The 26,551-nt window shown below is 41.8% G+C and overlaps 1 protein-coding gene across 5 annotated transcripts in view; it reads left to right on the top strand.

Annotated features, from left to right (window-relative positions):
• LOC111952611 (peptidyl-prolyl cis-trans isomerase FKBP8) overlaps window positions 1-26,551 on the top strand; it is a 54,365-nt gene that overhangs the window by 2,349 nt on the left and 25,465 nt on the right. For 2 of the 5 annotated variants that reach the window (XM_023971464.1, XM_023971462.2), the window contains 3 exons: window positions 1,418-2,017; window positions 2,432-2,601; window positions 2,961-3,049. In XM_023971464.1, the coding sequence (XP_023827232.1) occupies window positions 1,558-2,017; window positions 2,432-2,601; window positions 2,961-3,049 (719 nt within the window). In that variant the 5' untranslated portion in view covers window positions 1,418-1,557. Of the gene's footprint in view, window positions 1-1,099; window positions 1,274-1,417; window positions 2,018-2,431; window positions 2,602-2,960; window positions 3,050-26,551 lie in introns of those variants that run through there. The other 3 variants (XM_023971467.2, XM_023971468.2, XM_023971466.2) reach the window with 2 other exon arrangements.

Raw genomic sequence — 26,551 nt, 5'->3', positions numbered from 1 at the left:
CCCCATTGGATGCAAAATGTATTAATCTAACATTATTTAGAGATTTTCTATGCAGATAATATGCATCATTCTTAAATCAGTCTATACATAATTGATAAACAAGACAAGTATAATCCTGTCTATCTCAATACCCATTTCAGGTAAATAACCATAGCATTCACTGCAAAGCTCATTTTCCCTTTAGTCAAGTATATTTAGTTTAGGTATGACAGTATTTTTGGTTCCCTTTTCCTGTTGCGACATGACCAGAAACAACAATGACACACACACACACACACACAAACTCAAACAAGAAAATGTAATAACTGTATAAAATGAATGCAAGATCTCAGTTCATTTATCCTTGTTAAGATAACAAAGACTTTATATTATATTGACACAGTGCCAGAGGATACCTGACAGACACTCCAAATCATGAATGCAAAAAACATTATCTTTGTGTCACTGTTTAAAAAYCAAAGCTATTTTCATTTAAATTGTGAGTGCATTTTGAATTGAGGAATGGTTTATGATTACATGGGTTGTGGTTGTATATACTGATCTTCGTTGAATTTGCAATTCAATGAGTTATTAAGCTAATACACTCTATGAGACACAGTGTGTAGTCATTATAGTACTGAGGCCTGTCTTGTCTTGAAAGTGTTGCTTACTGGCTCCTGTTCCACAGAAAGTATGTGGTAAACCTAGAAAAACCTGTTCTGTTTTCAGAAATGTATTACCCTCAGATCATATCAGATGATAATAATATCTCGTTTGTGCCACACAAATGTTGCTGTGATTATTGTCCCCTTCAAACGTATAAAAGGATTAAAGGTGTGAAAGAAAGTGCATATATTGTTGATTATTAGTATATAAAGGGAAATCCACTCAACTCAATCTAGCACTCAATGTCTCACATAGGTCATCAGGGCCATCCTAGGAACCTTGGGTCCCTCTCTTAACGCTTGACTACTTAAAAAGGGAAAATAAGATCTCGCGCCACAGAATAAGACAGAACTAAGGCCAAGACAGCAGTCCCTAAAATCCTATTGGTGGAAAGCATTCATGGAAACTGCATTATGGGGCAGCGCGATGAAGTCATTAAGAAGCTTACAGACGTTCTGCCAGATTAGATTTTGCTCTCCTAATCCTACAGATTACAGTCGCGCAAGCCTGCTGACCGAGTGTGCTTCGTTGTGTTGTACAATTTCTTTGCATCGATAATTTCTTGTTGCTCCTAACTCACTGGAATATGTAGGCTAACAAGGAGTAGCAGGATTGAGAGGAGGTTAAGGTGAGACTGTGTATAGCTCTAGTTGATAAGACAAAGCGCTGGTAAAAACTATTGATGCAACCGGTATTCAGTCTAGTTATGGATGTTTTTAAATTGTATTTAACAACCGTTTATGTGAATGTTTGGTTTTCATAAAAACTACAGACCGTCTCTAATGGATGAAGGCACATCTCAGCTGTAACTAGACCGAGCAACTGCTTCCACACTACAGAACCAACCAGCCAGGCAGGCAGTGTGGGGAGAGATAGGTGGAGAAGGATCATCTCTTTGGGAGGCTTTCACAGATGGTGTCCCTTGCACCCTGTAGTGAGATGGAGACAGAACCCTGCCCTGGAGAGCAAGAGAAGCGGATGGTGGAGACCAATGAGCCAGTGTTGAAGAAGGCCTACACAGGCCCTGGTGACAATGAAAGTCAGGAGGAGAAGGAACTGTCCCATGGGCCTCAGCAGGAAGACAAGGAACCCCATGGGGAGGGAGACCCCAGGATAGACAGCCAGGGTGGAGGGAAGGAGGGCACTACGTTAAACCCGCTCCCTATGTCTGAGATGACAGAGATCCCCTGTGTGGAAGAGAGGAAGCTGAAGACCCCCAGTTTTGCGAAGACAGTGCGGTTCAGTGAGACAGAGTCTGTGGAGGACAGAGACAACTCGGAGGAGGTTCTCTTCCCAGACCATGAGATGGTGCAGTGGACCTCCTCCAGCTTTGAGGAGCTGTTCCTGGCTGAAGACTGGGAGAACATCACAGGTATGATACTCATTTAACACTGTCACGTCAAAGTTTTTCAGGAATGATGAAATATTGAAATGGTTGTTGAAGCAATATTGCTCTCATGGTAAACGTTTTTGTTCTATTGTTTCTCAATAGTTGTGGCACTGCTTGTAATTTGCTTGCCAACAAATTCTACAGACATTGGAAGTTACATGGAGTATTGTCTATGTAATTCATTTAATTCTATTTAGTCAAATTCTATTCTATTTAGTTAAACACCGGCATGTAACGGCTTCTGAAACGGTATTACACAACATTATGCTCTTTCCTAATAGTTGTTTTGTCTCCAAGTGTCTGTTGATCAACAACACGCAGAATAACCCCCAACCTCCTTCCTCCCTCTTTCTCTCCCCCTCTGTCTGTCCCTCCCTCGCTCACTCCTTTCCCTAGATGATCGGCTGTTGAGGAAGAAGGTGCTGGTGCCTGGCCCCCAGCAAGCTGAGCACCCATCCTGGGGTCAGGAGGTCACAGTCAAAATGCAGGGAGTGCTGGAGGACAGGACTGTGGTGGAGAAGGACCCTAAACTGGTGTTCGTCATCGGAGAGGGAGATGTAAACCAGGTGGGCCCTACAGACATTCTGACTGACGACAGGACAGGTTCCAGCACACCTGTCCTCCACCCTGTCACACACACCTGCACCTGCTAAACATAACACAGGGTTGGCCTGCTCCTTCAGAGAATGTACATGTGATATCTACAGTATAGGTTCCAGTATAGCCACAACACAACAGCATTGTAAGTTATGTATTGGTATTCTATGTGGCTATAAGGTTTCAATGTATGCCATCGTAACACTAGACATTTGAGGTAAATGAATCACTCTTCATTAATAGATTTTCATAATTATTATCTAATGTGTGTAAATAAAGTATTAACAGTGAGAGAGCTGTGGATAATACAGTGCTGTTTGACACACAGGCCCTGGAGGAGTGTGCCATAGCCATGCAGCAGGACGAGATCGCATTACTGCTGGCAGATTCACAGTACACCTATGGACTTCTGGGAAGGTAAACACCGCTGGGGGAAAAACACATTCATGATCCACAGCACCACTGTAGGGCAAAGACACAATCACAATACTAAAAGAAATGAAGATATTGGTTAAATTAAACTTGAGTCCTGCCCCTCCTCCGATCTATAAGGAGGTTGTGTTATGGGGGTGAGGGTGTAAAAACCCCAAAATAGATTTGGTCATCTATCACCCCTCATTTAAAAAAGTAATGTGACATATATCATCACACTAAGGAACTGAGTCCTATTGTACCTGTTGATCAGAGGGGAGCCTGGCTGTCCCAAGTAGCCTGACTAATGAACCACAACCCGGAGCAGATGGCCCCCTCCAAACACCATTCACACATGGCTAGAGGCCTCTACCCTCCCTCCCATCCTATGGTAGGACACCACTCAAATGACAGCCAATGGCTTGGATTTACAACACATGCCCCATTAATGAGCCATTGCATGCATAGAATATAACGCATTGACACCTGTGGTTCTGACACAATGATACTTCACATGCATTGTTTACTTCAACATGCCACTGTAACGTGATCCAAATTACCACTTGATTTGCAAAATATATATATATATTTTTTAAAGCAGTTCACCAGCCGTAAATTCAGATATTTGCCGTATGTCATGCTACCTTTTTCAAAAGTATACCATAATGTTGTTCATGCACAGGCACATAACTGTGTGTTTCTAACAGGTAAACAAAACAGGATAAAGCTCATGAATAGAGTGTCATGTCACACAACATGTTTAATCTCCCACACAGATTACCAAATCATGTTGTTTAGGATCTTTCTCTGGATATTTACATTAAACCCAATGGAGCTAATCAAGATGTGACAATATTTTTGGACAAAACAGCATGAAGATAATACAGCTGTCCTATATGCAAAGAGTTATCCGTTGCACTCTATTTGCATTTTATAGTTTACATCCCAAAATATAGCTGTTTCAGAGGATCCAGGGGCAAGGGTGTCCTCCGACTGTGGCATGTGTCTGTGTGGTCTTTTATTTCTTGCCAGAGCCTGATGCAGTGTAATGAGCATGCAGTGCACGTCTTGGCCTCTATGTGTGGTCCTATTCTATGTGTGAGGTCTTGTAAGTATTGAGTTTGTGGAGCTCTAGAAAGTAGTTGTTCAATTCTGTTTTAGCAGAGAGAGGGGTGAAAGGAAGGTGATCCTCTGAGGAAAATCTCTACCTCTGTCTGTTCCTGAGGTGAGTCCCCTGGTCTGTTCCTGAGGTGAGTCACCTGGTCTGCGTGTAGACAGAGAGAGCTAGAGAGGCCAGGCAAGCAGGCAGGCAGGAGCTCAGTTAATGATTGTTTTGCTGCATCTGGTTAAGGCTGTGTACTGTGGAGTCAAATTTAGCCCTTCCCCTGAGGTAGTCCTCCTGGGCACCGTGCCAGCTCCTAAAAGGGTGGTGACAAAGCTGTTTAAGTAACTTCTCCCTGCTGTGATGTCCAACAATGAAAGACAGCTAGTGGTGTCTCAGAAAGACTTCCTAAAGTAAAATATTACAAAAGGAGTGACATAAATTAAACAAGGTGCCGTTGTACAGTGCTTTTTATACCATGATGTGATTCAAAGACAGTAATAACACTAATATTGTAAGTTGGAAAAACGACTACTTTTTTAAAATAGCATGCAAAGTAATGTCATTACCCTCTCCCCGTCCTCTAATGGATACATTGATTGAAACTGTCGGTCGCCTGTTGCAGACAGCGGCACTGTCTCTGCTGAGAGCACCTCACAGCTATTTGTCTGAACATTTTGCTGACACGCTGATTCGCTGGTAGGGATGCACCGTGGCGTGTTGTGGGTGTGCTGCTGCATCTGATCCTAAAATAATTGGTCTGTTAGGATTATTTGACTGATGATGTTACAGTATGTTAGGATATGGCCAATGAAACCCCTGGAACGGTCTCCATGAGCAACAATTTACCTGGTTCGATATCTCAGACAGGCTGGTGAAAGGTTTATGGGATAAATCAAGTGTAAAGCACACTGACGTTTGTGTTGCCAGGAATGAGCCATGGAACAAGGCAATAAAGAAGTGACTCCATCATCATAGCCATCTCTGACACAAGTAACATACGCCAAAAGCATCCAAGTATTTCCAGGGAGATACAGACTGGACTCTGTCATTCACCACATCCTAATCATAAACCCATGGAGAGCAACATCTGTGGATCTGTGTTCAGGGCCAAGACGAACACAGTCGGAAAGTCCTGGGGGGGGCAACACCCCCTCAGCTTCTCATAGACCCAAAGTCAACAACATAAAACATGTGCACTGACAGCTGTTGTGATGTGCAAGGGTTATGCAGGATAAATGTAGTCTTTGCAAATATTAGGAAAATTGCCTGACTACTTGACACCTATGTTATTTGACATCTGTACAAAACACTATGAATTCCTAACTTTAATATAACTTTTGTACTAGAAAAAGGGCTACACTGTGTCAGGATTGCGAGCGGAAGTTGTTTGAGAAAGTCCTATTCAACAGAACCTTATGTCCCAGCAGGGATGGGGTGACTCTAGTATCATTTTTGGCAGATATTTGTTTTCTTGGCAGAGATGAAAGCAATGTTAATGATGCATGTTAGAGAGAGCGGTGTTTATTTTCTAGGATATTGGGACATATTCTAATAATTCTAATAACTCAAACATTCTAATAATTAACACACCTCAGAGGGCTTGGTCTAGTCAAACCAAAGTCTGATTTAAGGCGCTGTATATTAGCCAAAGGGTGATGAATTCTATCCATTTCAATTCAAATAACTTTTATTTCCTGACAAGCATAGAAGACAAAAACAAGCAATCTATGCAACCACGGACTATATACATTGAATGTAGAAAACATTATGGACATCTTTCCATGACATAGACTGACCAGGTGAATCCAGGTGATGTCACTTGTTAAATCCACTTCAATCAGTGTAGATGAAGGGGAGGAGACAGTGTAAAGAATAATTTTTAAGCCTTGAGACGATTGAGACGGATTGTGTATGTGTGCCATTCAGAGGGTGAATGGTCAAGACCTAAAGAGTCAAGTGTCTTTGAATGAGTTATGGTAGTAGGTGCCAGGTGCATCGGTTTGTGTCAAGAACTGCAAAGCTGCTGGGTTTTTCAACAGTTTCCTGTGTGTATCAAGAATGGTCCACCACCCGAAGGACATCCAGCCAACCTGACACAACTGTGGGAAACATTGGTCAACATGGTCCAGCATCCGGGTGGAATGCTTTCGACACCTTGTAGGGTCCATTCGCCGATACATTGAGGCTGTTTTGAGGGAAAAGGGTAGAGGGGATGGGGAGGTGCAACTCATTATTAGGAAGGTGTTCTTAATATTTTGTAATCTCAGTGTAGATACTGAATAAGAATAAGAACTTAAAAAGTTCAGGAGTTTGGTGAATGTTGGCACAAAACTAGAAGCTGCCCTCTTAAACTTGTATGCCAGAGATATACTTCTGCAACCGGAGGGTAGGGGGCTATACTGGTCATGGAGTGTGTGCGTAATGTCCAAGGCTATTTGTTCCCCCTTCTTCCTCACTCGTTTTTTATAGATGTCACTGAGGGCTTCCTGGCTTTCTCCAATGACCTTCCTTCCCACTGATTTTTATAACCTTGTTCAATGGGTTCTGACTAGTGTTCCCTAGAGCAGGGGTATTCAACCGGGGGTCTGCGGCAACCTAGGGGTCCGCAGAGGTACTTCAGGGGGTCTGGCAAAATAATATACACTACATGTCCTCTGTTGCAACACTCACTACTGAGTTCCAAACTACCTCTGCAAGCAACGTCAGCACAATAACTGTTCATTGGGAGCTTCATGAAATATGTTTCCATGGCCGGGCAGCCGCGCACAAGTGTAAGATCATGCAAGGCGTCGGCTGGAGTGGGGTAAAGCTCGCCTCCATTGGAGCAGTGGAAATGCTTTCAATCTGGGTGTGATAAATCTGGCAGCCCGACGGACAAATCTGTGTTTGTCGGATGCCAGGAGAAAGCTCCCTGCCCCAATGCATAGTGCCAACTGTAAAGTTTGGTGGAGGAAGAATAATGGTCTGAGGCTGTTTTTTCGTAGTTCGGGCTAGGCCACTTAGTTCCAGTGAAGTGAAATCTTAACGCTATAGCATACAATGACATTCTTGACAATTATGTGCCACCAACTTTCTGGCAACAGTTTGGGGAAGGCCCTTTCCTGTTTCAGCATGACAATTCCCCTGTGCACAAAGCGAGGTCCATACAGAAATGTTTTGTCAAGATCGGTGTGGAAGAACTTGACTGACCTGCACAGAGCCCTGACCTCAACCACATCGAACACTTTTGGGATGAATTGGAACGCCGACTGCGAGCCAGGCCTAATCGCCCAACATCAGTGCTCAACCTCACTAATGCTCTTGTGGTTGAATGGAGTCCCAGCAGCAATGTTCCAACATCTAGTGGAAAGCCTTCCCAGAAGAGTGGAGGCTGTTATAGCAGCAAAGGGGGGACCAACTCCATATTAATGGCCATGATTTTGGAATGAGATGTTCGATAAACAGGTTTCTATATACTTTTGGCCATGTATTGTATATATACAGTACCAGTCAAAAGTTTGGACACACCTACTCATGCAAGGGTTTTTCTGTATTTTTACTATTTTCTACATTGTAGAATAATAGTGAAGACATAAAAACTATGAAATAACTTAAGGAAAAGTGTTAAACAAATCAATCTATTTTATATTTGAGATTCTTCAAAGTAACCACCTTTTGCCTTAACAGCTTTGCACACGTTTGGCATTCTCTCACCCAGCTTCATGAGGTAGTCACCTGGAATGCATTTCAATYAACAGGTGTGCCTTAAAAGTGAATTTGAGGAATTTCTTTCCTTTTTAATGCATTTGAGCCGATCAGTTGTGTTGTGACAAGGTAGGGTTGGTATACAGAAAATAGCCCTATTTGGTAAAATACCAAGTCCATATTATGGCAAGAACAGCTCAAATAAGCAAAGAGAAACAACAGTCCACCATTACTTTAAGACATGAATGTCAGTCAATCAGGAAAATTTCAAGAACTTGGAAAGTTTATTCAAGTGCAGTCTCAAAAACCATCAAGCGCTATGATGAAACTGGCTCTCATGAGGACCGTCACAGGAAAGGAAGACCCAGAGTTTCYTCTGCTGCAAAGGATACATTCATTAGAGTTATCGGCCTCAGGAATTGCAGCCCAAATAAATGCTTCACAGAGTTCAAGTAACAGACACATCTCAACATCATCTGTTCAGAGGGGACTGCGTGAATCAGGCCTTCATGGTCAAATTGCTGCAAAAAAAACATTACTTAATTAAAGGACATCAATAAGAAGAAGAGACTTGCTTGAGCCAAGAAACACAAGCAATGGACATCTGGAAATCTGTCTTTTGGTCTGATGAGTCCAAATTTTAGATTTTTGGTTCTAACCGCCATGTCTTTGTGAGACGCGGTGAAGGTGAACGGATGATCTCCGCATGTGTGGTTCCCACCGTGAAGCATGGAGGAGGAGGTGTGATGGTGTAGGCGGTGCTTTTCTGGTGACACAGTCTGTKATTTATTTAGAATTCAAGGCGCACTTAACCAGCATGGCTACCAAGGCGTTCTGCAGCGATACGCCACCCCATCTGGTTTGCGTTAAGTGGGGCTATTATTTGTTTTTCAACAGGACAATGACCCAATACACCTCCAGGCTGTGTAAAAGCTATTTGACCAAGAAGGGCGGTGATGAAGTGCTCCATCAGATGAGCTGGCCTCCAGAGTGAAGGAAAAACAGCCTACAAGTGCTCCGCATATGTGGGAACTCCTTCAAGACTGTTGGAAAAGCATTTCTCATGAAGCTGGTTGAGAGAATGCCAAGAGTGTGTAAAGCTGTCAAAGGCAAAGGGTGGCTACTTTAAAGAGTCTAAAATATAAAATATATTTTGATTTGTTTAACACTTTTTTGGTTACTACATGATTCCATATGTGTTATTTCATAGTTTATGTCTTCACTATTATTCTACAATGTAGAAAATAGTAAAAATAAAGAATAACCCTTGAATGAGTAGCTGTGTCCAAACTTTTGACTGGTACTGTATATAAAATAAGGGAATCATTTTTGTAAGATGTTTTTATGAATATCACTAGCAACAACAGAATACATACATTTTAAATTACATACCTACAGTAGAAAAGAGGATAATATATTATTTCTAATATCTGACATAGTAATGTAGGGATGTCAAAATAATGAAATACTATCTACCAAATCTATTCATTTTAAAATGTTGATTACTTCTCCTTGCCATTATCCTTCACCTGATGATAAGRCATGACAAGATATTTGTTTGTTTGTTTGTTGATAAAGAATGAGTCCCTGGAGGAAAAAAGGTTGAAGACCCCTGCCCTACAGCACCAAACCACCCCACAATATTAAACCATAGGATGGATTGTATAAAGCATTCATGCTTGGAGTATGGATTGGTGTATATTAAACTTCTTAATTTCCATAAAATGAACAGCCGTTGTTGACATTTAGAGTGAATCTGTTCGGTGTTCGTTTTTTAACTCATGCAGAAGAAGGGATTACCACGTTCAAAACATGAGACCCGCAAAGGAAAAGTGGATACATGGTTGAGGATTCACAGATGGCTATCATTATCAGAATTCTGCAAGGAGCAAAGCAAACTAGTTTGTCCCAAGAGATGAGGAATATCTCCTGCATTGACCTCAGGGAGCCACTGGAGCATGGGGATGAAAACTGCACTGACCAGTTAGTTGGGGTGGGGCTGAAGCTTGTCTTAAGTTTGGTGGTGTTCATCTATAGGTTGAATGTTTACCTACCTTGAGGCATGGTTAAATAGCATTGATTGGTCAGTTAGTTGTTTAAAGTGCCACCCACAGTAAGCATAATGGTTTGATAGTGTCTATTTGCTGAATCGTCTCGTTTGGAAGATAAGAAAATTATACATTTTGTTCAGTTTCTTTATTTACCCAGAAAACACAGGTAATTTGCATACCACTCCAATTTGCATACTGCCCCAACATATCCACACTGCCCTCACCCACCTGGACAAAAGGAATGCCTATGTAAGAATGCTTTTCATTGATTACAGTTTAGCATTTAACATCATAGTCCCCTCCAAGCTCATCACCAAGGTCAGGACCCTGGGATTGAACACCTCCCTCTGCAACTGGATCCAGGACTTCCTGACGGGCCGCCCCCAGATGGTGAGGGTAGGCAACAACACATCCGCCATGCTGACCATCAACATGGGAGCCCCTCAGGGGTGTGTGTTTAGTCTCCTCCTGTACTCAGTGTTCATCCATGACTGCATGGCCTCGCAAGACTCCAACACCAAGTTTGCTGGCAAAACGATTGTGACAGGACTGATCACAGTAACGATTAAGCAGCCTAAAGGGAGAAGTTCAGAAACCTGGCAGTGTGGTGCCTGGACAACAACCTCCTCTCTCAATGTAAACAAGACAAAAGGAGCTGATCGTGGACAACAGGAAATGGAGGGGCGAACGGTACAAGTGCACCAAATCTGGAACCAATAGGAACCTGCAACAGCTTCTACCCCCAAGCCATAAGACTGCTAAATAGCTAATCAATGGCTACCGGACTACATGCATTGACCCTTCCTTGTACTAACTCTATGCGCACACACACCACACCCAACACACACACACACACAACACACACACACACCACACACCACACACACACACACACAACACACACACACACAACACACACACACCACACACACACTGCTGCTACTGTCTATTATCTATTCTGTTGCCTAGGTCACATTACCCTACCTATATATACACATAGCTACCTCAATTACCTCGTGCCCCTGCACATCGACTCGGCACTGGTACTCCCTGTATATAGCCATGCTATATTTTGACACTTATTCACTGTGTATTTATTCCTCGTATCAGTGACATTCTTAGAAGAAAAGAGAGCATGCGGACAAAGTGAGCCACAAACCACCACCATGTGAGAGTTGTGGGTTGGGTTGTGATGAATGACTTGTCTAATGAGTGAGGGTATCTGTGGGTGTTGCTATTCTCAATGAAAATGTAGAATTTCCAATTGTCATATGACACACACACACACACACACACACACACACACACACACACACACACACACACACACACACACACACACACACACACACACACACACATTGTGTGAAAGTCTGTTTGCAACAGGGATATGAATCGACACAGTCCGAGAGTCCAATTCTCTTCCCAAGCTTTGAGAAAGACCAGAACAACAGGAGAAAAGAACTGGCCACAGCTTGTTCTCTGGCATTAATAACAATAGACTCAGCTGTCCAATTGGGTATAGTCCCAAGATTTGAATGGTAGTAGTTTTTCAAATCCATAGCCACAAGTACAGCCAGTAATAGTCACATTTGGTAAAACATTAATTCACAACATTAATTCACTTTTGGTACTTACACTGTAATACTAACTTGGTGCAGTCGAGAAGCAATGCTCTGAGTGTGTGTTTGTGCGTGCATGTATGTATTTGTGTGAATGCGTGCGTGTGTGTCTGTCTTATGCTCAACCCAGTGTCATTGTAAAATGATATGGCCCAGAACATACTTCTGCTTTACGTTTGGAACACTGGTAAGAGGATATGTATTGGAATAGTGTACTACAGTAAATCTCTCACGGAAATGGTTTGCTTATAAACGTTCCTGCATGCGTGCGCGCGTGTGCATGTATATGTGCGTGTCTGGCTGAAAGGCCCATTAGATTAAATGAGCTGTCTGCCGTGACGCATCATCCCAGAGATGCATCATCCCAGAGATGCGTAAACAGGGCTGACCACAGAGGGGAACGTGTGATCGAGGAGAGGCTCTCTGAACCCAAGATAGTGTGACTCACTCCCCATCGTGACATCAACAACTACACTACCAGGGTCAAAATCAAGTTCTGACACCTCCCGAGCCGCCATGGATGACTTAAAATAATAAACCAGTTTTAGAAAACAGAATTAAACATGTTCAGAAGGGTTTAGCAAGCTAAACCATGGTCAATGGGGGCAATGACTAAAGACAGGGAGTAGGGTGGATCATTTTCTGCTGAGAATATCCTTGTATGAGGTGACGTCATTCATTGACGGCCTAGAATTATTGTAGCATGATTTTTGAACTCGTGTGTATGTGCAGTCAAATGTCTGAGAAGATAGAATTTTAGGACTGTGTTTGTAGTTTTCCTGGCATACTAGCAGCAGGCAGACAAGAGGCCACACCCAGCTGTCATGCAGCAGGAGCATGCTGTTTAGCACAGACAACAACAACAACACACACACACACACACACAAGCAATATTATATCTGTATAGTCTTCAGGTCAGCAACAAGACTGAAATATAACAGGTTTAGTGAGGGGAATATAGAACACTATTAGAATTAATAAAATATACATTAAGTTTATCAGGGGCGCAACGTTGGTTTCAGAAGTGGGGGGGATACACACACACACATATATATAAATATATATATATATATATATAGAGAGAGTTGAAGTCGGAAGTTAACATACACCTTAGCCAAATACATTTAAACTCAGTTTTTCACAATTCCTGACATTTAATCCTAGTAAAAATTCCCTGTCTTAAATCAGTTAGGATTACCACTTTAATTTTAAGAATGTGAAATGTCAGAATAATAATAGAGAGAATGATTTATTTCAGCTGTTATTTCTTTCAACACATTCCCAGTGGGTCAGAAGTTTACATACACTCAATTAGTATTTGGTAGCGTCGCCTTTAAATTGTTTAACTTGGGTCAAACGTTTCGGGTAGCCTTCCACAAGCTTCCCATTAATAAATTGGGTGAATTTTGGCCCATTCCTCCTGACAGAGCTGGTGTAACTGAGTCAGGTTTGTAGGCCTCCTTGCTTGCACGTGCTTCTTCACTTCTATAGGATTGAGGTCAGGGCTTTGTAATGGCCACTCCAATACCTTGACTTTGTTGTCCTTAAGCCATTTTGCAACAACTTTGGAAGTATGCTTGGGGTCATTGTCCATTTGGAAGACCCATTTGCGACCACGCTTTAACTTCCTGACTGATGTCTTGAGATGTTGCTTCAATATATCCACATAATTTTCCTGCCTCATGATGCCATCTATTTTGTGAAGTGCACCAGTCCCTCCTGCAGCAAAGCACCCCGACAACATGATGCTGCCACCCCTGTTCTTCATGGTTGGGATGGTGTTCTTCGGCTTGCAAGCCTCCCCCTTTTTCCTCCAAACCTAACGATGATCATTATGGCCAAACAGTTCTATTTTTGTTTCATCAGGCCATAGGACATTCCTCCAAAAAGTACGATCTTTGTCCCCATGTGCAGTTGCAATCCGTAGTCTGTTTTTCTTTATGGCGGTTTTGGAGCAGTGGCTTCTTCCTTGCTGAGCGGCCTTTCAGGTTATGTCGATATAGGACTCGTTTTACTGTGGATATGGATACTTTTGCATCTGTTTCTTCCAGCATCTTCACAAGGTCCTTTGTTGTTGTTCTGGGATTGATTTGCACTTTTTGCACCAAAGCACGTTCATCTCTAGGAGACAGAACGCGTCTCCTTCCTGAGTAGTATGACGGCTGCGTGGTCCCATGGTGTTTATACTTGCATACTATTGTTTGTATAGATGAATGTGGTACCTTCAGGCTCCCAAGGATGAACCAGACTTGTGGCTGTCTACAATTATTTTTCTGAGGTCTTGGCTGATTTATTTTGATTGTCCCATGATGTCAAGCAAAGAGGCACTGCGTTTGAAGGTAGGCCTTGAAATACATCCACAGGTACACCTCCAATTGACTCAAATGATGTCAATTAGCCTATCAGAATCTTCTAACTTCTAACTTCATCTGTATGTGTATATATTCAGTCGGATAAACACTCCAAACTGCCTACCTGACCTCTTGGAGGCATTTGCACACCGTTGCCTCATTCTGTATCACATTCCAATGCTATAACTTGGGGGGGACAAAAATGCAATTTCAAAATGTGGGGGGACATGTCTCCCCATCCCCAGTGAAAGTTGCGTCCCTTGTTTTTATGCCCCTTTTACTTTTGTTTTCGTCAAGGCTAGTTGTTTGGTTGACCTGCATGCATTGCAACAACAAATATCTGCTGTCAGGCTGTGTGTGACCTCTGCATGTGCTCGCTGGATGTTTATCTTTTAGACTTCTTGCTAGCAGCAAACCCCACACTTATCGCTCCCATCGACACAGCCCACATTGTAATACGATACTGCCTTGGAACAGGTCAACTTCTGCTCTTTATTTTTGGAATCTGTGGTGAGAGGATATTTACTGGGATTCTAAATCTCGGAGTGGAATCTCTCAAGGTAGTTTAGTTTCTGTGAGAAGAGTTTAAGTTAGAACTCTCACTAAGTTAAGCTGTTTTGTACTTGACTGACCAAAAAGTATTCACTTGTGCCTGCATCAGACAACCGACACAGATTAATTGTTGCTGTTAAAATGGCAACATGATATATTGATGATTCTTTAGTTTAGACCATGCTTTTTCAGCCACGATGTTATGATAGTAAGAGCTGGGGTCATTTTGAAAGTATGTCACATGAATCCTTCACAGTACCATTAAAATAATTGCTTGTTTCTCGTAATGTCAACATGCTCTGCTATTAAGCTGTTTTACATTGTGAAAGTATAGTATTGTCTGGATGGGTGCCAGATCAAGGAGATAGACTGCTGCTCTCCTGCTGACCCACTGTTAAATAAACCCTCCCCTTTATCTTCACAGTTTAATAGCCAGTTAGAGATAGGCAGTCCACAGTATCAAAACAAGCTGTTTGGACTGAAGCATAAAGAGAATATTATTTTTCTGCTTCAGTTATTGAAAGCCCTTTTTAGTCCATTGTTACACTCGCCCCAGCATGTTGGGTCTACACGGCCATGTGGCGGTGCATCATTGAGAGCGACATGCATAGGAAACACGCGGAGGTGCACACGTGAGGTAGCACTCCACCTCTAATCAAGTGTAGCTACCTGCTCCTCCTCGCCTCTCTGTGCCATTCTCTCCCCAACRCATAGCCAGTAAGGGAAGGAGATTACTGGTGCATGGCAGAGAAGAGGAGCACATGWGGCGCCAGGATCAAATCTGCCACATCCACAGGAACCTGATGTCCTCTCCAGGCACAGATGAATATGTGTCAGGACCCCAGACATTCTCCACTATGGTTGAGGCTGGGGGAGGTCTGGGCTCTGGGGGATACAAATAATGATTTGAAACTTGAGGGTGTTATATTTTCCTCCTCCCTGGTTGCTTTTGAACTGTTTTCTTAATCGCAAAATACACTTCTACTCTTGCACAAAAGTTAAGAAAAGTGAGAGGTCCACACATACTAGCTAGCCCCGAAGTGCTACACCCTTTAGCACTTGAAAAGTAATTGCGATATTTGTCTGTGTTCTGATTAAGGCCAAGACACCTAAAGCATGTAACGAGAGGACATGTATGCTCTGCCGTTCCTCTGTGTTCATAGCTGGTTTCCATCCACCTTGTTATTCTCCATACACAGTAAGTGTTTAACAGACTTCATTTCTGGGACTCTTTCACTCCAGGGCCACCCTGCTTCTCTCCTAATTTGTGGTCCACCCATGTCAACTCTTATTATACTCTTACATATAATTTAAGGCATGGCTATCAACCCCCTCCCCAGAATGCTCCCTTCTCATAATCTGACCTGAGCTAGACCCTTTTGTGATAACAGACGCGTAGTTGCTGGGCAACTCATAAACACACCCACTACATGACTTTTCTGTTTGTAGCACCATTATAGTGGAAGCAGATGGGAAAGTGTGTGACCAGCTGTTGTTAGCAAGAGAGAGCGACACAGAAAAACATGCACACACACGCACATACACACAGTAGGAGCTCTGGGAAAGTCCTGGCACTCTGGTCTGTATTTAATAGCTATAGCATGTTGACTGTGTCACACACTAGAGTTTATATGCAGACACAGTCAACATGCAGAGAATGACCCAGTGATGTGAGCTGTTTGTGTGTCTCTGGCAGTACAGTGTTAAGTGGGAGGCTGGGAGGCAGGGTGCCAGAGAGGTAAACTCATGTCAGAGCAGCCAGTGCCATGGGGGGCCCCCTCCGTCAGTGAGGACGTGGAGTAGGGGTGACTCATGTGAGACGTCAGCGCTTCGTCACCAGCCGTCTGCATCTGCAAAGCAGTCAATCACTGAAACTCTGTGCTCACACTAACAAAATATCTTCAATGGGCTTTCTACCTATTAATTCATCACTAGCAGGCTCCATCTGACTTGTGTGATTATAACACTCAACCTATGTTTTTAGGATTAGTTCAGTAGGTCTTAATTATCACAACCAGAATTGTCTTTATAAAGTGATACAATAATGAGTATTCCAGTGTTGAACAGCACATAATATGTATGTTTGTATTCTGTAAAACACCTGAGTCTATATGGTAAAGAAGACGTATGATAATTATCTTTTGTATGCTCAGTTAAATGGCTACACATTTCTCCTAATTGCTTGTGAGGCTTTCTCTCTGATGAGTATAATCCAGTGCCATTGCCTCTGGTCAATAAAGTCAAGTCCTTTCTCCTCCTGTCTAATGACTGGTGCTCTGGGTCTCATCCCTCCTCATGGTGATGATCTGAGGGAGTGAGGGAGAGAGTGTGAAGAATCATGCCAATGGCAGTGCTATATTAAGTGTCCAAGATGTGTAGATAGAGTTGCAAAGCTACCCGTAATTTACTGAAGTTATCAGAATCTTTAATAATTAACAGGTAATATATGGTAACTTTGGTAATTTATACTTGAATAACTTTAAAAAATAATAATAATCTATTCATATACAATGCCTTCAGAAAGAACACACCCCTTGACTTTTTCCACATTTTGTGTTAAAATGTACTATTTTTTAACGGTCTACACAAAATACTCTAATGTTAAAGTGGAAGATTTTCTTTTAAAAATATCAAAAATAAAACACTAATATACAGTATCTTGATTCGATAAGTATTCAACCCCCTAAGTCAATATACAAGTCCAAGCCAAAAGTTGACACACCTAAATCATTCAAGGTTTTTTCTTTATTTTACTATTTTCTACATTGTAGAATAATAGTGAAGACATCAAAACTATGAAATAACACATATGGAATCATGTGTGTTATTAAACAAATCAATATATATTTTAGATTCTTCAAAGTAGCCACCCTAGACAGTGTCACCAGCAAAGCACCATCACACCTCCTCCTCCATGCTTCACGGTGGGAACCACACATGCGGAGATCATCTGTTCACCTACTCTGCATCTCACAAAGACATGGCGATTGGAACCAAAAATGTAAAATCTGGATTCATCAGACCAATGGACAGATTTCCACCCTTCTAATATCCATTGCTTGGATTGCCTGGCCAAAACAAGTCTCGTTCTTATTGGTTTCCTTTAGTTGTGGTTTCTTTGCAGGATTTCGACCATGATGGCCTAATTCATGCAGTCTACTCTGAAGAGTTGATGTTGAGATGTGTCTGTTACTTGAACTCTGTGAAGCATTTATTTGGGCTGCAATCTAAGGTGGAGTTAACTCAAACTTATCCTCTGCAGCAGAGGTAACTCTGGGTCTTCCTTTCCTGTGGCAGTTCTCATGAGAGCCAGTTTCATCATAGCGTTTAATGGTTTTTGCAAGTGCACTTGAAGAAACTTTCCAAGTTCTTTACATTTTCCAGATTAAGACGTGAAGGTCAGTCAAAGTAATAATGGACTGTCGTTTGTTTGCTTATTTGAGCTGCTCTTGTCATATGGCAAATAGGGCTATCTTCTGTTTACCACCCCTACCTTGTCACAACACAACCGAATGGCTCAAACGCATTAAGAAGGAAAGAAATTCCACAAATTAACTTTTAACAAGGCACACCTGTTAATTGAAATGCATTCCAGGTGACTACCACATGAAGCTGTTTGAGAGAATGCCAAGAGTGTGCAAAGCTGTCATCAAGGCAAAGGGTGGCTACTTTGACACATTTTTTAAAACAGTTTTTTGGTTACTACATGATTCGATGTGTTATTTCATAGTATAGTGAAGACATTAAAACTATCTATAATGTAGAAAATAGTAGAAAAAAAGATGTTAAACTGCAATGGTATTCACTAAGTTGATGGTTTATATTTAAGATAATATTTTACAGCTTTGGGGAAGGGGGGGGGGTACAGAGGGAGCCTCATAGTTTAAAATTTGTTCATTTTGTGAACTCTAGTTCAATTGCCCGTTTTATCAGTTTATCCAAATGAATCTTTCTGGCACTGTTTGTGATCCTATTGGACCCAATATTGCTTGATTTACAAAGCAAAAGATCAGCATAGATATAAGTCAGTCATGGCAGGTAGGCATCCTGGTGTGGGATGCATGATTAACACTTGTTATGTGTCCAATCCACTGGGTGATATTCTAGACATGGTGACATTTCTTTGATCACCATTTAGTCTCTGGTCCTTACCTTTGATATTTTTTCAATACATGCACCAGTAGCAACTTTGAAAGAAAGGAAAATATTTTTGGGGTAATATCTATTTTCATGACATTTATTCTATTCTCAGTGTCACACATAAATGACTAAGCTGCATGTGGTCACAATTTTTTTGTCATCAGAATTCACAGAAATCTATTAGGAGGTGATTGTATATTAAAGTGTGTGTCTGTCTCCCAAACATAGCTAAAATGTGTAGAGGTAGTGTGAGGAAGGCAGTTTGAAACCTTGTTGGATGAGGATGATTTATTTGATTCATTACTACAATGTCGTGCTGTTCATTTTTCACTCCTCTCTCTCAGATACATACTAAATGGCATACCACCATTCTGTAGTTCACTGGATATGCTGGTGCCAGTCTAAGAGGAAAACCACAGCACGTAGCTTAATTTAACGACAATCCTTGTGATTATGTAGATCAGGGATCCCCAACTTGCGGCCCGCGGGCCAAATTCTGTACTTGTTTTATTTTCATTGTTGAACAAGACTGTAAAAACACCGCCAAATCAGCTAAAAATGATTTAAATAAGAAATCTGTTCCCAAGTATTCCCACACATAAGAAAGAGACACGTAATTGTATGCAAATGTAAGGTTTGAAATGATTATGTTTTAGTCAAACATATCTTTGAGCTTCTTGCAGTCAATTTGCAGTCTACAAATGATTTGTAATTATGTTCCGGCACCCCAACCATCCGCTCAAGAAAAAATAAAAAATAAAGCTGAATCTAGTTGATGATCCCTGATGTAGACAGTATTTGACACACTTTAGCATCCATCACATTTAGCACTTCCTTGAATCTTGCAATTATTGGATAGACTTTGAGAGTCAAGCATATGCCTAACTAAATTAATTTGGTGTTGACATTTACCTCACTAATAAATATACTGAACCAAAGGTTCCTCGGACTGCACTCAAACTAACATATTTGCCTAAGTCTAGTCTTAATCAATCCTGTAGTCAAATCTATTGTGCAAAGTACCAACCCAAAATTGCAATTTAATATCCCTGAAATGAGATGATAGCCTCTGAATTCCCCTCCAAAATAGGTCTCCTTCCGACAATACTTTCATTGAACAACCCATGATAAGGATTGTATTTGTATGTTCCAATCAGTTAACACCAGTGAAACAGGAAGTACTGTATTCATAACGTAACCTGTAGTCACACCTTCCTTCACAACATCTGTGACATTCCAGTGATGTGGAGCAGTTGTTACAAACTGTACTTGTGGATCAACTTGAAAATGGAATGTATGATTGGTTCATATTTCATGTAAAAAATGCAGCCTAAAAATGCATAAATTGCTTGGTGCAAAACATGGCAATTTTTTTTCATATCGGTGACTTTATTTAACTAGGCAAGTCAGTTAAGAACAAATTCTTATTTACAATGACGGTCTACACCAGCCGACGCTGGGCCAATTGTGCGCCGCCCTTTGGGACTCCCAATCACGGCTGGATGTGATACAGCCTGGATTCGAACCAGAGACTGTAGTGACGCCTCTTGCAATGAGATGCAGTGCCTTAGACCGCTGCGCCACTCGGGAGCCCAAAACACACCCGCCGCTCAGTGTCATGTCTCAAAATGCTAGCATGCTTGGCGATACCCATAGACCTAGTTAGCTAGTTAGCATTGGCTTGCGAAATTACATCGAATTTCCTTTGTTCTGGACACAGAGACATAAAAATGGTATCCACAAGTTCATCTGACTCTGGGGAAGTAGATAAAGGGACTCATTGCCAAAATGCTGAAGTATCCCTTTAGTCACTGTGTTGACCCATGTCTCCCTAAACCACAGACAGAGTCGTCATGATATAGCTGTGGTTCTAGCAATCTGCCTCCATCAGCTCGTCTCAGATCGGCCCAGCACACAACTGCCAATAAAAAGATACTGTAGCACTGTAACTAGCCCCAGGCCTGAGATTGGATTCATTTTAACAGGCTAAGAAGGCCTGCTCCAGATTATATGAGGACTTTTGAAGAGCTCACCCCCAGGCAGTGGGTAGGAACTACCCTTGATGCCTGCTGTTGTTTTCTCCCTCATTGGATTTTGTGGACGAGGGAATAAAAATAAACAACGTAGTAAACACAGAGGCATCAGCCCAGTTAGAGGTACATAGTTGACAAAATAAAACGTTGGCTAGTCCTTGTATCATAGGACAGTAACAGAGGGCTGTTTTGCAGTAAATTAACCGCTTAGGCGAGGCAGAAAAACAGCGGTGACGTTTCACTGAGGGCAGGATTAGAGCTAAGCTCCTTTGTGTGCTTGTTTTGATGTTGTGTCCAGAGCTGCCAAAGTCTCTTTAAAGAGCAAAACAGAAACAAATGAATGTCTAGTGGACAATCCAATTGCTGTGTTTATCACGACATTAAAGTGACTATCCTCAAATCTTCCACCGGGKGATATTAGCATACGATTTGTACAACACATCTATTTTTATTACTGGCTTGTACTATGGTAGGTTATCTCCATAGCAACCGCAGTGAGACACTTTCTGGGCATTTCCATCATTTAAAGACGCATGATAAAAATGGAGTGCCTGACGTCAAAGGGACTTCTGTTTTTCCCCCACCGAGGTATATTTCCTTCATTCACACTGACAAGGTATCTGTCTGCCTGACAGATAACACTATGAGGCAGCTGCATTAACTTTGCATTGCAGCTCTCGGTGAGACAAACAGATCGGTCATGGATGCATGCATCCCATAGAGATGACATGGGGAGAGAGGAAAACAAAACCTTCATAAGTGAGGACCATTATCCAAACAAACACTATGGGATGGCAGGGGTTACACACATTCTATTGACCTGACTAGTGTATATGAATTGCATCAAGATATTTCTCTGCTTAATTTGAATGAAGTACCGGTCACTTGCACTACTGCATGTGTTGTAAGAAACATGCCAAGCGTTTACTGTAAATTTTGCCTCTCCCTACAGGCCTACACTTTCCCTTTAATGGAGACTGATAACGTACCTCAACAGCCCCTGGCCAGACGATGCTGCCAATGTGACTCACTCAACCTGTATACCTCTCAGCACCACTAGCAGACTTGCTGCTTCAGCTAAATCCTTGTCCTAAGTCTCTTGTAATTTTACTGCTATCCTCATCCATCTGACCCACCTCCAGCCTACCCCACACCCACTCAGCTCAGTCACAGTGCTTAGGGTCAGATCTTTACCAACAGGACAGGGTCAGTCCTAAAGGTTAAGTCTACCTGATGTAGGGCTTGAGTAAGTGTGTTACTATTCTGCCGTTTATTACCCCATCACATTTCAAAGCTTGACAACTGCAATCAGCCTGTAGAAATGTAGACGATGTAACCTATTTTCTCTGGTCTCTGTCAATAGCTACTCCAAAAAAACTAAACTACACACATACCCCTCTTCTGGCTAACTGTGGGTGGCTTACTTTTCTGGGCTTTAGACTTTAAAAAGAATTCAGTATATGTGTGAGAATCTAATGGCCTCTTTAGGCTACAACACCGATCGGTTGTGTGCCAGGCACTGCTAGGCTTAGCCTCGAAGGTCCCTGGGTTAGTGTCAAATGAGTATGTCCCACTGACCAGCCTGTGTTTCCTGTCTTGTAATTAGGCCCTGGGGGCTCATTCACTGCGCTCAACATACCAGAGGCCGGTTATGGGGCTAATCACTAGTGCCCTGTGTGACACTGTAAACCCAGTGGAGTTGTGATCTCAAATGACAAATCTCTGACAATGCCTGTTTGGTTTGAAGAATGTACAGTTGAAGTCAGAAGTTTACATACACCTTAGCCAAATACATTTAAACTCAGTTTTTCACAATTCCTGACATTTAATCCTAGTAAAAATTCCCTGTTTTAGGTCAGTTAGGATCACCACTTTATTTTAAGAATGTGAAATGTCAAAATAATAGTAGAGAGAATGATTTATTTCAGCTTTTATTTCTTTCATCAGTTTACATATACTCAATTAGTATTTGGTAGCATTGCCTTAAACGATTTAAACTTGGGTCAGATGTTTTGGCTAGCCTTCCACAAGCTTCCCACAGTAAGTTGGGTGAATTTTGGCCCATTCCTCCTGACAGAGCTGGTGAAACTGAGTCAGGCTTGTAGGCCTCCTTGCTCGCACACACTTTTTCAGTTCTGCCCACACATGTTCTATAGGATTGAGGTCAGGGCTTTGTGATGGCCACTCCAATACCTTGACTTTGTTGTCCTTAAGCCATTTTGCCACAACTTTGGAAGTATGCTTGGGGTCATTTTCCATTTGGAAGACCCATTTGCGACCAAGCTTTAACTTCCTGACTGATGTCTTGAGATGCTGCTTCAATAAACCCACATACTTTTCCTTCCTCATGAGTTAATCTATTTTGTGAAGTGCACCAGTCCCTCCTGCAGCAAAGCACCCCCACAACATGATGCTGCCACCCCCGTGCTTCACGGTTGGGATGGTGTTCTTCGGCTTCAAGCCTCCCACTTTTTCCTCCAAACATAACAATGGTCATTATGGCCTAACAGTTCTATTTTTGTTTCATCAGACCAGAGGACATTTCTCCAAAAAGTACGATCTTTGTCACCATGTGCAGTTGCAAACCGTAGTCTGGCTTTTTTATGGCTGTTTTGGAGACGTGGCTTTCTCCTTGCTGAGCGGCCTTTCAGGTTATGTCGGTATAGGACTCGTTTTACTGTGGATATAGATACGTTTGTACCCATTTCCTCCAGCATCTTCACAAGGTCCTTTGCTGTTGTTCTGGGATTGATTTGCACTTTTCGCACCAAAGTACGTTCATCTCTAGGGGACAGAATGCGTCTCCTTCCTGAGCGGTATGACGGCTGCGTGGTTCCATGGTGTTTATACTTGCGTACTATTGTTTGTACAGATGAACATGGTACCTTCAGGCTTTTGGAAATTGCTCCCAAGGATGAACCAGACTTGGAGGTCTACAATTTTTTTTCTGAGATCTTGGCTGATTTCTTTAGATTTTCCCATGATGTCAAGCAAAGAGGCACTGAGTTCGAAGGTAGGCCTTGAAATACATCCACAGGTACACCTCCAATTGACTCAAATTATGTCAATTAGTCTATCAAAAGCTTCTAAAGCAATGACATCACTTTCTGGAATTTTCCAAGCTGTTTAAAGGCACAGTCAACATAGTGTATGTAAACTTCTGACCCACTGGAATTGTGATAGTGAATTATAAGTGAAATAATCTGTCTGTAAACAATTGTTAGAAAAAGTACTTGCATCATGCACAAAGTAGATGTCCTAACCGACTTGCCAAAACTATAGTTTGTTAACAAGAAATTGGTGGAGTGGTTGAAACACGAGTTAATGACTCCAACCTAACTATATGTAAACGTCGACTTCAACTGTAGGTGCAATTCACAGCCGTTCATATTTTGGGGTGAAAGAAAAAAGACTTGATGTGATGTTGATGGAACTTCAGCTTTCAGCTGTAGGCTACACAATCCACTTTATGTAGCCTGGCAACAAGGGGGTGGCCAATTTGTTGCTGTTGCCTTTCAACTTCCGGCGCATTGACACAGCTGGTGATGTCGTTAGAAATTACATTTGTCAAACCTATACAATAACGTGCACAGAATTTGAAAGTTATCATAATTTTCTGGTGAGAAAAAATTATTTGTTTGTTTTCCCCAGTGGAGGCTCCTCAGAGGACCATMCTCAGTTAATCTCATAAAAATATATATTTTTAAATGTTTAAAAAGGTATCCTTTTAAAACAAACCTATACTAAATATATTCACGTCACCAAATAATTGATTTAAACACATTGTTTTGCAATGAAGTTCTACAGTAGCCTCTACAGCACTGTAAGGTAGCATGGTGTAGCCAGAGGAATGCTAGCTTCTGTCCTCCTCTGCGTATATTGACTTAAATACAAACCTAGGAGGCTCATGGTTCTCACTCCCTTCCATAGACTTACACAGTAATTATGACAACTTCCGGAGTACATCCTCCAACCTATCAGAGCTCTTGCAGCATGAACTGAAATGTTGTCCACCCAATGAAAGGATCTAGATTCATTCTCTGTACTGAAAGCATAAGCAACAGCTAGCTAGCACTGCAGTGCATAAAATGTGGTTAGTAGTTTACTCAAGGAGAGGCAAACAGTTGAACAGTTTTGAACAAACACATTTTTTTCACAGTTTCACTTAGCTAACAAATGCAGCTAGCAAGTTGAGCCTACTCAGAGGGGTGCTGTGTTAACTAGCTGGCTATGACTATCCAAGACAACACTGGAGCTCTTCCAAGTCAAGGTAAGCTTTTGGTTTTACTAATTCATTGCCACCGGGGCCCGCCTGTGTAACTGCTGCTAAACTGCTTACTGGCTATACACTAACGTTACAGCATGATTGTAGCGGGTTTACTAATGCGTTAGTTCTATTAGCTATGTTGAGTATGAAGTTACTTTAGCTAATATGGTGACAACGATGTAGGCTGTGTGTAGCGGTTATGATAGTGTTTGGCTTGGAAAGGTATTTTCGCCTGGTCACATACAGATGTGTTGTGCTTTGAAGTCCACAAATGGAGGGACAAGGTGAGAGGAGAGTACAGATGCGAGAAGGAATACAACGTGACTGCTATGAAAGTGAACTGTGTTTTACGCGATTAGGGGTGTTGAATATTTTTTTTTGAAACCAAGCAAGATACCTGCATCTGTCCAATAGAAAATCTAGTTGGCAACTTTTGGACTAATGATTACACCCTAGATGAGCTAGATGGAGGCAAAAGTGTGCAAGGCAGTATTGAATGTGTCTCACTCTCTGTCCATGTGTCACTTCAAATGTTTCTTGACATGTGTACAACCGCGTTGCAAACTTTCATTCATAGGCTAGGGTTTAGCAACCTCATGATGGGTGTAGGGAAAATTCTAGTATCATGTAGTAGCCTAAACTTATCGATGTTACATTGAACTGGGTGAATGGAATATGAATGACAGTCATCCAATATGCTGTAATAGAAACAAGGCCATGCTCATGAAAAACAAAATCGTCCTCCCTCATCATAAAAGGCACTTCCCATAGGCATTCCCATAGACTTAACATGGCCGGTTAGCTAGCTAGCTTTGTAGCACAACAGATTACAAATATCCAACCTTATGTTATTGCCTACCTAATGTTATCTACATCAAAATATCTTTGGGGGTAAATACATTGAGGTAAGTCATCCTGTCCGAGAGAGATTGACATGGTTATCAAAATGCCACGCCAGGGTAAGTCTACACGAAACATGGCCCATATTTGAATTGTTTCTAAAATTCCCTATGGGAACAATTAATGGAGCTTCCACTGTGGGGCTCTATAGGTAGTAGCTGTGGTTCATATTCTATTGATGTGGCTATGTTTTAGGAGCACACAGCACCGGTGCATTAATCAACCAGTGAGTTTACCCTAACTAACTGGACGCCTGTAGCACAGTGATCTGCTTGTCTTAGCTAGTCAAACTGGCTGGTGAGAGGCTGTGTTTGTTTCTTCAATACAGTCCAGTGTTACATAATGTAGCCTTTGGACTATTGTGAAATGTAGTGAGATAAGAGCAGAAAGGGAAAACTCCAAGGCAAAGAGAATCAAATCACTGTTCTAGTTTGTCTATTTATACATTCTCAGCAATTGTTGTCCATCCTGGTCAATGGATTTACATGGAATGTGTGACCAGAATGAGAAGGGAAAAAAACTGTCACTCATGAAGGTGAAATGCAATGACATCAGTTGTTGGGCTGTTTTATAAATGAATCAACTATTCACATTTCCATTGGTTTATCACATAGATAAATAATTATAATGCCAGTGAGGACTTGTACAGAAAGGTGATGGACAGATTTATGGCAGATCATGAAAGGATACTTCCTCTGTAGTAAGCCCCAAAGAGGACATACAATGGGTGTTTCTCAATATGCATACAACTGTGCTCCACACTCTTGCTCCAAGTATATTCTCCATGGATGTTCTCTTGAGTA

This window comes from Salvelinus sp. IW2-2015, linkage group LG26 (genome assembly GCF_002910315.2).
Source record: "Salvelinus sp. IW2-2015 linkage group LG26, ASM291031v2, whole genome shotgun sequence".
NCBI classification, from domain to species: Eukaryota; Metazoa; Chordata; class Actinopteri; order Salmoniformes; family Salmonidae; genus Salvelinus; species Salvelinus sp. IW2-2015.
This window is presented reverse-complemented; position numbering and strand designations above follow the sequence as displayed.